At 36.3% G+C, this 15,514-nt stretch overlaps 1 protein-coding gene across 1 annotated transcript in view; it reads left to right on the top strand.

The window, feature by feature from the left end:
- LOC113112787 (DNA primase large subunit-like) overlaps window positions 1-15,042 on the top strand; it is a 51,896-nt gene extending 36,854 nt beyond the window's left edge. The window contains exons 11-14 of the mRNA XM_026278642.1: window positions 4,083-4,209; window positions 5,633-5,715; window positions 10,815-10,883; window positions 14,642-15,042. Coding sequence (XP_026134427.1) covers window positions 4,083-4,209; window positions 5,633-5,715; window positions 10,815-10,883; window positions 14,642-14,854 — 492 coding nt within the window. The 3' untranslated portion in view covers window positions 14,855-15,042. The remainder of the gene's footprint in view (window positions 1-4,082; window positions 4,210-5,632; window positions 5,716-10,814; window positions 10,884-14,641) is intronic.
- Window positions 15,043-15,514: the final 472 nt, after the last annotated feature.

Genomic DNA, 15,514 nt, shown 5'->3' with positions numbered 1-15,514 from the left:
ATAGACCCATCATGCCATTCATTTGTGATGTAAGTTGATTTTATGGCCTGTTTAATTGCAGCGTTGTAGATAGTCACCTTGTCAAGTTCACAGGTTTTATTACTATAGTAATGGCATCTGAGTGCTGCAGGTAATTATTACTTCCTCCTTACCTCCCTCCCTCCCATACCCTTTCTCCCTCCCTCCCCCATTTGCTCTATTTTCTCTATCTTTCTCCCTCTCTTAGCTGAGACATAAACAGCTCAGGAGGCTAGGTTACCCTTTTGGATAGTTACCAGAGTGTACATGATTGGTATATTGAGTTCAGGCCTGAGATTGAATGCACTGACCCTCATCAAATGCAAACAGTGTAATGGTTTCCTAAGCATGCGCCATATTTCTCAAGGTAGACTGGGATGTACACAGCACCTCTCGCAAAGAAAAAGCTGCACAAAGCACAAATAAGACCTGGCAATACTCAAAGGAGATTTCCATCACTTAATTTGTATGATAATAGCCACATGAGGCTAGGGATGTGAGAAAATATTGATACACGAGTATCGCAATATTTTGTTTGGCGAAACTGTATCGATTCTCAAAAATGTAATATCGATAAAAAATAAATACTGCTGCCCATCGTCACGAAAACCTATCTTTTTCCCGTGTTTTTAAGCCTTACTGCTTGTCGATTTAAACATTAAAGCATCCAACACAAGACTCTGAAAAGCTGAACAGAGTAGCTGGTTACTCACGCGCTGTGTTCGGTGCGGAGGAGAGAGAGAGAGATGGGTATCACGGGCATCGACACTGAACTGAGCTCTCTTCTGCGAAGTTCTCCTCAAAGTCCCTCTTGCACCTGAACGAACAAATACAAATCGCAGTTTGAACAAACAAAAAGATGTGAAAGAGCCCAATTCAGTACTCGCTGTGTTCTGGTGTTCAGGGCTCACGCAGAGAAAGGCGTCTCAAAACACTTGAACATCGAATTAGCTTATTTTTTGCTCTTGTGCCGACAAATACATACAAAATGTCAAAATATCCACCTTGGAAATTATGTTCGAAAAATTGCCTCTGGGGCTGCCATACTGAGACTAGATATGCAGAGAGCCCTTATCCGAACGCAATCCAATGACAGGGACGCACATTTTTAAAGACAATAGCCTATAGGATGCATTTTGAATGTCCAGTAGTCCTCAAATAGCATTATAGTCCAGTCTCGTCTAGTTAACGAAAACACGGCATAACTTTCGCCATCATTTCATCATCAGATATTATTTTTGGCTCGTCAGTGTCTAGCAGTGTCGGTGTCAAAGAAAAAAATTTAGATAACGAATATTTTTCATCTTCGTCTTCGTTAACAAAATTAACACTGGCTTACAGTATTATCGCAATATATTGTATTGCAACCCCTGTATTGTGATACGCATCATATCGCCAGATTCTTGGCAATACACATTCCTACATGATGCAACATCTATGTTTTTTTTTTTTCTTGTCCTACCCATGTTCTGTGCAAACAAAAAATTCCTAATTTAATTTAAACCTGGAAATATAGGAAATAAAGTGTTCTGCACCATGTCTAGGTCACTAATCAAATAAACAAATTTGTCAGATTGATCATGTGACACCCTGCACAGATGGTCAGATGTTCTTTTTGCATTCTTGCTCTTTAGATAATGGAGAACACATTCATCAGGTTTGGATTTTTTGTGGAATTGATACATCTTGCTGCCATCCAAGCGAAAGAGGGACAAACCTTATACTATAATTCTTAAGTTATCATTGAATCTTTCATGGAAACAACCGTTCTAATTTATAAAATAAAAGTTTTTATTTTTTTAAGAAATGCTTTTACTCAGCAAAAGGATACACTGTTGATCACAAGTGACAGTAAAGACATTTACAAACTGCGTGGCCGTTATTACAGTTAACTGTGAAATGATATGTCACTGTAATGTGGTCAAGAGAGCTGTTTGGAAGTACGTGTGCTGTGTTTCCCTGAAAATAATTGCACACCTCAGAATGCTCTTCAGCCAATCAGATTCAAGCATTCAACAGCTATGTAGTAAAAAAAAAAAAAAAAAATATATATATATATATATATATATATATATATATATATATACACATATTAGGGCCGGGACTTTAACGCGTTAATTGAGATTAATTAATTACACCAAAAATAACGCGTTAACTAAGATTAATTAATTACAGGAAAAAAAATCCCGCATTTTTAATAACTTATTTTTGCACCGCGGAACATTTCTCACTGGATGAGTTTCGGCGGACCGATTATACTGGAGCACCAACTAGCGTTCGCATATCACCGCAGTACATCGAGCCTCAAGTATCACCTCAAAGCAAAACATATAGCAGCTAGCGTGGACTTTACACATTATGTTGAACTATGTATTATTTTGTTGGTGCAACAGTTTATGTTGAACTCTTTATTGTTTTGGCCAAGGTTATTGAGAGTTGGACTTAGTATGTTATGGTCTCTGAAGCAACAGAGAGATGTTTTCTAATAGTCAGTGTTTCCAATGTTCTGAATGTAATTGACAGTATTGTGTTTTACTTAAACACTTTACAGAAGGTTTCAGCACCTAAAAGCTTCCTGAATTTCTGAAATGTACTATTTCTAAATTGTTTCTAAATATGCTATTGCTACACTTCATGGCAAAAATTGCACTGGTCTGCTAGACTTGTTTGAACAAAAATAAACAATATTGTGTTGCTTAAGCTTATGTATTCAGTCATTATTCAATGGTATACTATAAATCCATGTGAAAAAAAATTACTTCTCACTGTTCTCAGGTCAAATATTTATATGCGATTAATTTCGATTAATTAATTACAAAGCCTCTAATTAATTAGATTAATTTTTTTTTTATCGAGTCCCGGCCCTTATATATATTCTCTTTGAAAGACTTGTCATTTCAGTTCATTAGCCCTGCAGCACTTAATGTCTGATATGTGACCCACTTAACAAAGTGAAGTAAACAGTAAACAGTAAAACAATTGCTATACAAATTAGTGTGTTTATTAGATTAATACATTTCTGATCATTTGAATACAGTTACTAGTCTACATCATCCAACAGCACGGTAAACAGTTTTGCACAGCTAAATAGGCTAAATGGATACTGCTGACATTTCCTCACACACGTTCACGCCAGCTCTTACATCAAAAATATGACGAAAAGATAAAAAATGAATAGTTTCCATGGATCTAGTATTTGCATCTGTTTGTTTGATGTTTGAATCAGGTCTCCTCTTTTGGAATAGAATTGGCTAGATGGTGCTGTCACAAAAAAGTTGTAGGACTGTCCTAGTTGAAATGCAGTCCTAGTACTGCGGTCCTGAAACTGCAGCCTCCAGTATTGCACAAACACAGTATTGGGGTTGTTTTTGTTCCCACCAATGTGAAAATCGACCCATGTTTTTACCCTATAAAAACACGCAGAGCTGTAAATGTGAACTGGTTGTTCGATAAAAAGAAACTGCATTATAAAAATCTAAACAGTAAAATGTATTGTTTAATCATTTATTGATGATAATTGTTTAAATGAATGTCATAATTAATACTTTTGACTCATCCATTTTATTAAAAATGGTTTAAAGGTTGAAATGTGAATTTTATCATTTTAAGTCTTAAGTCTTAAAATTTGAGCTTAAAATCCTTCAGAAACCCTGTCCTTTACTCTGTAAAGTTTTTTTATTTCTGCTTGAGGTTGCAGCTCTTAAACAGAATGGCTTTCCTTTTTTATTTGGTTTGATAGCGATACCTCAGAGACTAGAGATTTGTGCGTAGAGAGAGAGTGGGAAGTTGGGGAGGGGAGCAAGTAAAAGATTAGCCACATTATACATAATCCAGTCACAGTTGTCTGCGGTTTGGCGACACCACTACAGAAGGTCCCTGCTAATAGCTCTATATTTCATAGCGGAAAACGCCCTGCCACAACCCACTTGATGTTAGACAAATGTCTTTGTTTTACCTACAACCTCCCCACTATTCCTACCTTCTTCTCACACACTTTACTGTCCTCTCCCTTAAACTCATGTTCTCTCTCTCTCTCTCTTTCTCATCTTTGTCTTGCTCTGCAGTTCGATAAAGCATATGCCTACAGCGTCCGCCACATGTTTGGGAAGGAAGGCAAGCGGACTGACTACACCCCTTACAGTTGCATGAAGGTGATTTTGTCAAACCCACCCAGCCAAGGCGACTACCACGGTGAGTCATACTGATCCAGACTGTTGGTTTTATATGCAATCGGTCGCCCCGAGGCCCGGGTTTAGTTCTGCAATAAAGAGAATTAGAAGGCTGCTTAGTATGCAGGTGGTATTGAATAAAAAAAATAAAAAGAACAACTCTAGTAAACACAGCCTAATTGATAACACCTGCTTTTCGCAATGCTCATAATGAACAAAATGCTTCCAGAAGTGTGCATCACTATGAAGGCCAGCAAGGTGTGTGCCAAAGGATTAGGGTAGGCATTACTGTCATAATATGTGCTTATTAGATAGATAAACCATCATAAAGCTATACATCACTGGCACTTTGTTTTAAAGCAAGATGTGTAATCTAGTCGACATAGTATGAACATTTGTTAAGACATTGCTTTAATTATGTTTTTTTTTATGTCAAATATTGTTTTATTTCTATTTGAATACTTTCATGTATACTTGTTTAAAATGAAATTTTCAATCATTTAAATATATATTTTGATATATTTTAATCAAAAGATTTAATTTGAAAAGATACTAATACCTTTATTCAGCAAGGATGCGTTAAATTATTCAAAAGTCACAGTAAAGACATTTGTGTTACAAATAATTTCTATATTTAATAAATGCTGTTCTTTTGAACTTTCTATTCATCAAAGAATCCTGAAAAAAAAAAATATTAAGCAGAATAAGACATCTTTCTTGAGCACTATATCAGAATATTACATTGTAATTATGAAACCGCATTCATATTATTTTATTTGAGTCCGAACCACGGTTCGTTGCATCATTAAGCCAGCTGTAGTTTATCCCATTGCTTAGTAACAACTGCACAGGAGAAGGCGGTAAAATGCATAGCATTGCTCTCTTCATTTTTATATTTATTGTTTTTGAACTGTCGTACATAATTTGAACCGTCGTACATAACGACACTTACGTCTGTTTTATGAGTGTACTGCAAATGCTCTAAAGAAAACTTAAGGCGAACAAATGAGATACAGCACTCTGCTTGCAGTGCGTCACTCAGGCTTGTCAGGAAAATGAGTGAAACGCAAACACATTTTTATCAAATAGTATGTCATTAATAGAGGTTCACTTCCACGATTTAGTGTGATTGCTTTCATATCTGCAGCAAACCTTACCGGAACTTGAACCGTACCCCAGACTAGCCCTTTTAAGTAGACTCGGGTACAGTTGGGGCCGTTCAGAAGACAGTGTGCACATCATTCAAACGTACCAAAATCTGACATCACTTTTGTTTGGAAACACGACCCCACAAGTAGTACCCCCTACCTGCAGTGGCCTTCAAGGGCATAAAAAAAAAAACACATGGGTTATGTTCAACTGTCCTGTAGAACATATTTTCAGACACTGGTTTAAACTGTGATGCTTGTAAACCCATTTTCTCCTTCTCTCCGTCTTCTTCACAGGGTGCCCATTCCGCCACAGCGACCCTGAGCTGTTGAAACAGAAGTTGCAGAACTATAAAGTCTCCCCTAGTGGGATCAATCAGGTTTGTCGAACAACTAACACACACTTGACCAGATTCAGCACATTGTTCAAAAGCAGAAAGAGTGTAAAGGGCTTTTTAAAACAACTTATCCTCTCCATGACCACAGACAAAACCAAATCTACCAAATAATGGGTTGAAAGCACATTACTGTGATGTTTAAAATGATACGATTGTGTAGTAATCATACAAAAATGGCATGATTCATACCTGAAAGCCCCATCCTGCAGTACTTTTGGAATATTAATGAATCTGCTGTACTTCTGGAATATTAATGACAAAAAGAAATAACACTCAGGATTCTCCAGTGTAATGACAGCTTCAGCTCTTTGTTGATTACTTTGACCTTTGCTGTATCCAGTGATTTTTTTGGGATTCTTTAAAGTACTCTTAAAAGTCATTTCAGCTGATTTTTTTTTTTTTTTTTTCACACATTAAAGCAGCTCAAACAGCCAGGCAGGGAAATGAGATAGACCAGCCTTGCTGTGATGTTCTCATGAAGTTATAATCCTTTGACGCTAATGTAATTAATGGACTGGTTTTAAAAAGACCATTAAGTTCAGCGTTACAAGGCTCTTAAAAAGAATACATACATAAAGCCAAATCTAGCATACTATCTCTGGTTTTACTGTAGCTGATATGACTGAAGTTGGCTATCAAAAATTGATGTCATATTAAAAAAGAGATTTTATTATACATTATATATTTACATTTATTTATATTATTATTATTTGCATATTATCATTATTACTATATTTTGTATAAAAATTGGGTATTTGAACTAGGGATGTCAATTTTTGATCATTTCCATTATCGATCGTTGTTTAAATTAACGGTCAATTTATCGATTGGTCGTTAATCTTAATGCTGCAAAATGCATCTATTGCAGTTACGCAGTCACCGGCATGACAGGATGTGCAAAAGCCACACACACACAAAAAACTTTCTCACTTGAATTAAAGGTGTTTAAGTCTGAATAAAATTTAGCAGGATTCTAAAATGAATAGATTTTATTATGAGCATTTGATAAAATGAATAGAGCACGCCATATGTTTGAGATCATTTTACTTTGTTGACTGTTTCCTATCCCGCACGGAGACTGATGAACGCGCCTCTTTAAATGGTTTTGTGATGCTCGTTGTTGTATTTAAAAAAAACAATTGCAATGTTTTCAACTGACATTATAGCATTTAAAATAGAATTATCCCAAACATAACTGTGGCGTGCGTTTGGCTGCGCTGCGCAGTAGGTGAACCGCTTCCATTGGCGCTGCTGCAGTAAAACACACTGTTGCTCACATTAAATCTTTTTATGTGATTATTACGACCAGTACTTAATTTGATCCTGCTGGATTCTGTTCTGGAAAATGTCAGATTTGGAAATTTTGCGTGCGTGCATACGAGGACAAGCAAGCATGGATTTGGCTAGATTTATTTGGAGGTTATTTCTCAAGTCTCATTCGGCACAAAATTCAAATGTTTCCATATTCGCAGTGTATTTGAATGTTAAACTATTATTTATAATGTAAACTAGGCTTTATATAGTACTTTACACACATTCGCATATAGATGGAAAAGATCATCCTCTTTACATGAGCAAAAACACCATTGTCATAACAGTAGAGTGAAACGGTATACTACAGTCAATTTAAACTGACCAGTGTAACCTTTTAAATGTTTAGTTGACTATTTTATTTTGATAATGAACAGACTGCGATGTAAGTTTGATTTGCTGGTATACGTGTATAATTTGCCTAATTTGAACTCTAAATGATAATAATTTTTAATGAATGTTACACACATAATAATGAATATATGCATCTGATGTTGAAATATGTTGAAAATTATATTTTTTAAACAAGTTCTTTTAAAGCATATGGATTAAAGTGTGTGAAAATCATTCTTAGCTATTTGAGAAACGTTAGCTAGTTCCCCTCTGTAAGGTGTGCTGGATTTTTTTTTTCTTCTCACATGCCTTGTCCACTACCACCCATCGTGCGGTTGAGGGAAATGGCCGATGGCTGCCTAATGCACTTCGACATGCCAACCCAAGGGTACCATATTTCCAATCCAATTAAATTCATAATTTCATTGGAGACCCCAAGCAGTGTCCTTATACACTCTCAGTGTTCAGAGTCTTAGACCTGTGGGCGTGTGAAGCAACAGCTTGATGTTCACCCCAGGAGCTCGTGCAGCATGTGGCCCTCTCACTGTAGAGCCAGCCCAGTGCGCTGGATAATTAAAAACCTCAGAAAATCTGAAAAGCCCAGGTAGTAAGGTGATTAAAATGCAGAATATCAGCCTTCTCAGTCAGCCTGCCTATTGACAAAGTGACATTACAGTCAAAAGGGCGAGACTCCAGTCTGGATAGAGAACTGCTGTACAAGAGTGAGCTCACCTCTCTCACTCACAGTTAGAGCACGTCAAAGCGTGACTCTTACCTTAGGAAGTGCCGAAAGGGTCGCCTGCTTGGTTCAAACGGAAAAAGAAAAAGAAGGGAGAACATGTAAAGTCACAGCAAAGGGTCTGAATACTTAGGACCATGTGATTTTTCGGTTTTTCTTTTTTTAATAAATCTGCAAAAATGTGAACAATTGTATTTTTTCTGTCAATATGGGGTACTGTGTGTACATTGAAGGAATCAAATGAACTTTTGAACGATTTTAGCAAATGGCTGCAATTTAACAGAGTGAAAAATTTAAGGGGGTCTGAATACTTTCCGTACCCACTGTATATATACTGTATATACGCATAATCATTAGCATTATATTTTTTATTTATTTTCTTCTTATTCTATTTACAAAAGTGATTTAGTCAAGAGCAGTGATAGATTTTTTATGAATGGCAGACAGGATGAATATTGGACAACTTCCCCTTTAAGACCGAAATCTGGGTCCCATATATTGTTATATATGTGCTTTCTCTCGCAACTGTTTACATTCCCTTAAGACCTAAATTACTATTTATGAGGATGCTTGCATTTGGACACATTTAAGTGTTTATGCAATGGTTCAAAGCCAATAAAACGGCAAGAATGCTCATGAGCTCTCTTAGCAGCTGATGCGCAGCTTACGCACTCCTCTCACACAGAAACAGAGACCGTGTGCGCATATAGCTCTGCTGTTTGTGTTTTAAGGGCCTAAAAACAGTTGTTTTAAACTGCAGTGCTTAAAAGCGCATGCAAACATTATGTTTTCGTGACCACTCGCACAGCAGTGTGACGTGAGCGCACGCGCACATGCTGTTATTCATACATCTACTTGCATCCCCTTGTAATGCATGTTAAGCCGAGTTCAGACTGCATGATTTTCAAAGTAGTCGGGTCACTGTTCTTTTCACACTGCGTGACTATCTTGGCCAGCATTCAGTCACTGCTATGTTCACACTGCACGATGGATCGGTGACAGAAGGTTTCACACTGCTTGACTTTAACATAGGAGGATTCGCCGACAACTCTGTCTGGCATGCAAACTACGTTTCACAACCAAACCCATGTGAGATGTGACAAGAAAACAAAGCGATATCACGCGTGCAAGACTGGAGTTCTCTAGTGAGACTGGGATTATTATAAAAAATGGTAGCCCACAAGAAGCTTGCAGTAAGAATTGCCTGTGCGCTGATTTGCAGCGAAAACAAGAAAAAGAAAATGAAACGATAGAATTTTAATTTCGTCCATCTGATTTATATCTTCATATCGCCCAGCCCTAATTGTAAGTTAATATTTTATGGACTTATAAACATATAGGATGTTTATGTTAATGTTTTTCACAGCATACATTGCCCTCCTATCTGTATTTTTTTTTTTTTTTTTTTTTTAACCATTGCTTCCCATTAGTGTTTGTCACTGGAGCTTAGAGTTAAGTGTTGGATGGTGTTGGCTCTCACATTTAAGTCCATGTATTATGCATTTCAGCTCTTTCCGATGCTAGCTGAGGTAGAATGCCATGCTTTACCACAGGGAATACATGGTGTTAAAAGCATCACCTGAGGGGAAGTCTGAGCAAAAGAGAAGAGGAAAGGAGGAAAAAGAAGCAGAATGTGTTACCACTTGTCCATCTCCCTTTGATGGCATTTTGCCTCTGTCTTTCACCTCATAAACATCTGCTTTGTCAGCGAAAGTAGCACAATGCATTGTTAACAGTGTTATTCATCTTTATTGCTCATCAAAGACTGCTTAGATATTGATTTGAGATTTTGGCCTTCTTGGCACATGCCATTTAACATGCATTGTCAGCGATCAGCTTATAGTTGGATGTCACATGACTACATTTATAAGTCTGATGTGAATTTACTTCCAGATTCATCGTGTTTAAATTCAGAGGTGGTCAGGGACAGTTCTTGACCATATTCTTCATTGAAACATAAATGCTAAAAGATTTCTGTTATCTAAATACACAAGTAATATGTAATACTGACACTGTTTGTGCTACAAATAATCATTATCTGTCACTTTAATGAGGCTTGGTTATACATTTTCCGTCAGGCTCAGTTTTTATCTTGTTGTAATGCTTATTAATATACCATCGATATCACAAAAAACAACCTTGTGACTTATTTTTTTCTGCTAGAATTTTTTACTCTGGGGATGTTTCTGAAGTATGGAAGCACGTTAGGCCATATACCTCATTTTTGCTCTGTCAGAATGGGAAAAAGCATTTCAAGCTGTCCGTCTGTGTTTTTCAGTTTACACAAGCTCTACAGTGTGAAATATAAGTGCCGTTTTCCACCTGGACATGCTTGAGACATGAACCAAGGTGTAAATAGAAATGTATTAAAAGAACATTCAGTTACTGACCATGGCATGTTAATGGCAAGTTTAAGGTGGCTTTGACATCTGATGCTTTTTGTCATTTTGTGGAGCCAACAAGTGCTGTTTTTCCACTTACTAATATTTGATCTTTAATAATTCACACATACTTTAATTTTCACTTTTTAGAGCATACATGTGTAAATGTATTATAAATAATAAAGTCAAGCCTTTCTTTTTTATAACTCTCATTCATTATCACTGTCTCTGGTTTCCATTTTTTTTTTTTTTTTTTTTTTTGGTCTTCCTTTCCTCTCTCGCTTCCAACCGCTCAACACTTTCTTTCTCTTTCACAGATTCTGGAGCTGGTCAAGGGAATGCACTATCAGCTGGCCTGCCAGAAGTACTTTGAGCTGACACACAATGTAAGGATACTTTTTATTTTGGCCTGCTCTAATTGGGCCTGCTTTTGTCAGCTCAGGGACAGCCCTGCAAAGTCTTTTACAGAGCCAGACCGTTGTAGTCACATCTGCCATTACCTTGAAATCCAATATAATCTTAACTGGAGAAGTTTTGTAAAGTACTTTAAGATTCATTAACCCTCTGATACATGGTGTCTGCTACAAGTACAGATCGTTTTTCTAACCATTTACGAGCAACATGGGTGATTGCATTTGGCTCTTAATTCTGCCTTAATTCTGTATGTCCTTTTTGGCTCCATCCCAAATGGTGCACTTGATGTGAATTTGCAGACCGGAGCTTATCATTGCTTGTGTCAGTGAAGTCCATGGACCCGTAGGGTGTCGTATTTGACATTTGAAGGCATAGGGTGGCATTTAGGACAGGGTCTTTGTCATAGTGTTGTTTTATTAATAACACCAATTCAGCATTGCTGAAGGAAATGGTAATTCACCAACTATCTCTGGAATATGTACATTTTATTGCAATGGACAGATGTGTAATTCTCTCAGAAACAGTTACAGATTGGGATTACATATGATATATATATATATATATATATATATATATATATATATATATATATATATATATATATATATATATAATGTATGTATATATGTATATTATACTCTAAGAACTTTTATCATCTAAAGCTTTCTGGTGAAGACCAGATCAGCATTGTCCAAGGTCATTAATATATTCAAAGCATGTTTAAGGCTAATATTGTAGTTTTTTTTTTTTTTCCAGGCCAAGTGAGCACAAACTCTTATTAAATGATAAATGTGCCGAACCTTTGCTTTTTCTATTTGGTTGCCCTTTGAGATTGGACTTTTCAAGGGCTTTGCGGTTTCAATATGCTTTCTTTTGACAGGGGCATAATAGAGGTGGATTTGTGTGTCAGAACTGGTTGAGAAAGCAAATGATTACAGCTCTATTTAAATGGTTATCTAATGGATTTCCTCCTCCTTGGGGTTTTTTATATTGGGTGGGGGGGGGTGGATATGACTTTTTAAAAATCTATTTTATTATTTATTTATTTTTGAGCGGAGAGAAATATTTCAAAGCGATGTCAGTCAAGATTACCTGTGTGACACCTGTGCCCTGTCCCTCTGCTGAAAATGCAGCGCAGCTTACAGGTTGAGAATGAAAATGTGCACACACCATCTGCTAGGTGACAGGTTAATATGGAGAGGGGGAAAAGACAGTTTTGGATATGAAAGAGATTGGGAAACCTTTCAGATGTTTGTCAGCAGTGTGATTTTAAACAGGGAGGCTCAGCAACAAATACATTTGTGAGGCATTTTTCATTACCTACCAGAAACTTGTAGAGAAGTTCTGCTTGTAATGCTGATGTGAAATAATCTATTTTATGAGTTTTTTTAACCTGTTAACGGTCACCCCGGCCCCTTGGTGGGATGCCTATGTTTACTTCACTATATTACAATTAAATCCTATTCTAATCATGACAAACTATATATCGATGGAAAGGTCTAAGACTCCTAAATAGATATTTTACCAATCAAAAAGTAATAGATTGATGTATGGCAACAGTGCACCTCAAAAACCTACATCATAAAAGGAGTTCATCTTTGTTGCCTTTTTCTCTATCACATTTTAGAAATCATCAGAAATTATATATCACTTGAACACTTAAAATCTCAAAGTTCATCCTTTGAAACCCATTTTAAATTCAAACATTGCATTACTATGAAAATGGTACATCAAAATCATCTTACAAAATGTTTTCAGTCAAGAATTATAAATATTTATGTTTGAATCATGCACTTTCAAGTCTGTTAAAAAATGAGTCACAGTTAAGAGGTTAATTAATTGATTTTTGCCGATTCATAGTAAATGGTTTATTAGATTTTCTTTTCACTTTAGTTTTCGATTTATCATCTAGTTTTTGTGTTTTAGGGCTGCTAAAGAAAAATAAAAAAATAAAATAAAAATGATGGTGTTATATTTTTCATCACTGTTTTATGGTATATTTATGTTATAATATCCTATCATTTTAAAACTAAATTTTTTTTGTCCACATTAAAAATATATACACTAATACTCATTAAGACTGCATTTATTTGATAAGAAATAAAGTAAAAATGAATATATATATATATATATTTTTTTTTTTTTACTTTTTAAAGTCAGCATTTATTTGAAATAGAAATATTTTGCGTAAGTATAAATGTCTTTCCATACTTCAATGCATCCTTTATAAAAAAATCTTTAATAAAAAAAATTCTTGACTCCAAATATTTGAATATGAAAATGTATTTTAGTTTACTTAAAATGTCCTTATTTATATTGTTTTTTTATTATTTTCATTTCAGTTCTTGTTTCAGTTTCCATTATTATAAACAACACTGCTTATGGAAAAGTCCTAAACACATTTCTGTAAACACTTCTTGCTGTTGTTAATGCTTAAGCTCAGTGTCAAAATAAGTAAATCAAAGAGTGTGTATACATTTCTTGCACATCTAGATTTATTCCCTCAATAAGAAGTGTTTATAACAGTGTTTATGTCTGCGCCACCCCTCTTTTAATGCCGTAATGCACTCAAAGTGTCATTGATAGGATATAACGGCTTTTAATGGCTCCTGGTGAAACGCCAGAGCCTTTGCATTCCAAGGGCATAATTTAGCTCCTGGCCCCGAGGGGGCTCGGGACTGGGGTCATTTCTGATGACTAATAGCCCTCAGCCAAACAGTGTGAATGGCTCATGATGCGGGAAAATGAATAAGATGGCTTCCCTGATGAACAGCCTGCAATAACAGGATTTGAAAGATAAACTGCCCCCTCCCTCCTACCAACCGCAATGAAAATCACATCTCTGAAATTCATGACTCATATTTTAGGGTAGGTGAATATATAATCCTCCGATGTTAACAGGCACAATAAAACATTCTTGTTGGAGCATCAGTGGATCCGCACAGCCTCACCTTTCCTCCGTCTGATACAGGATGCCACAACCATCTTGGCCACAAAAACACGCTTGTTGGATTCATGCGTAGGAGACTTTAATCACTGCCATATGCGCCCTCCGCTTTTCATATCAGCGACACATAACAAATAGACGCTTACATTCCTCCCTCCCCGGCAGCATTTATTTAAAGGTCAAAATGTAATGCTTCTCTGATGAAATATTTACACAACCGCAATAAATCAAACAATAGAGAGAATAATGAAATGGAGGAAGGGAGCCGAGAGAGGCAGACTTCGGAAGGAGGAGAGCTTGTTGCGCATCTGCCGAATTGATCCATCTCTGGGCCTCGGCTGAGATTGTTTCATGTTTATTCATATTTCATTTGGCGCAGAGTTGCCGGGGCGAGGGTAGTCCACTGTAATGTGTTAACTCTGAGATGAATCCGTGTAATGGATCTTTCTGTCCACAGCTTAACTACCGCAGGGACCCCGTGCACTCCATTCAGAGAGATGGGTTTAAAAGTTTGATTCATGAGGAATATCAGGGGCGTGCTGTGATTGAAGTATAATTAAACAGCCATATCCTCTACATTTAGAAACAAATGATTTGCACAGCGTTCTGAATACAATGCAGCTTTTCAGGAATCCATCGGCGAAAGGCTTTGCCATAGAAGAACGGAAAGAAGCGATTGCATAGTAGCCTGAAAATCCCAATGCAGTTATTTAAACAATAAATACACACTATTTCAAATGCAAGTCTAGTCATTTGCTTACTAATCTCTGTTGTTTGTTACAGGTTGAGGATGCTGGGTTTTCTCTCAATCACCCTAACCAGTACTTCACCGAGAGTCAGAAGCTTCTGGGTGGAGGCCGGGAAATCAAGAAAGAAGTTGATATGTCACAACAAAGCCAAGAAAATCCTGCCAGCGTGACCCGTCCGTCTCAGGCAAACTCCAAACAGGCCCACGAGGAGATGGGGGATTTAGACTCCTTCTTTCAGGACGAATGATTTTGTAGAACTTGTATCAAATCTGAAATTAGTAGACTATATAGGGCCCTTACTCGCATTCACTGTATTTGATTCAAATTGTGGTTTCAGTAATAGAAAGATTTCACCTGGTTGTTTTTTTACTTCACCTTTTGGTTTTTAGAAAAATTAACGAATAAAATAAAAATAAACTTGCATTTCATAAAAGCTTTTTCTGATTTTACCTTTTTGTTTAACTTGCTACCAGCATTGAAACTTCACCTCAACGTATTAAGTTAAAACCTGTGTAATGATCATCGGTTTAATCTCTTCGGTTTCCAGTGGTACAGTGATGTATCAAAAATGTATCATATTCTCCACAAAATTTCAAGCAGCACATCTGCTTTAACCTTTGATAATAAGAAATTTTTCTTGAGCAACAAATCAGCATATTAAAATTCTTCTTTCGAAGTAAATATAGATTACATTTTAAAATATATTAAAACAGAAAACAGTTATTTTAAATGTATTAATATTTCAAAACATTTAAATATTATGAAGTATAAACAGTGCATTTTTTCAAAAGGATGTTGATTTTGGCCTCACATGAGGTTCTTTCCATCTGCCGTTCACATTAATGCTATCTGTAAACCCTTCCTGCTCACTTCTGACTCTTAAACATAATTGCGCTTTTTTTTTTTC

This window comes from Carassius auratus, chromosome 13 (assembly GCF_003368295.1).
Source record: "Carassius auratus strain Wakin chromosome 13, ASM336829v1, whole genome shotgun sequence".
In the NCBI taxonomy this organism is placed as follows: domain Eukaryota; kingdom Metazoa; phylum Chordata; class Actinopteri; order Cypriniformes; family Cyprinidae; genus Carassius; species Carassius auratus.
This window is presented reverse-complemented; position numbering and strand designations above follow the sequence as displayed.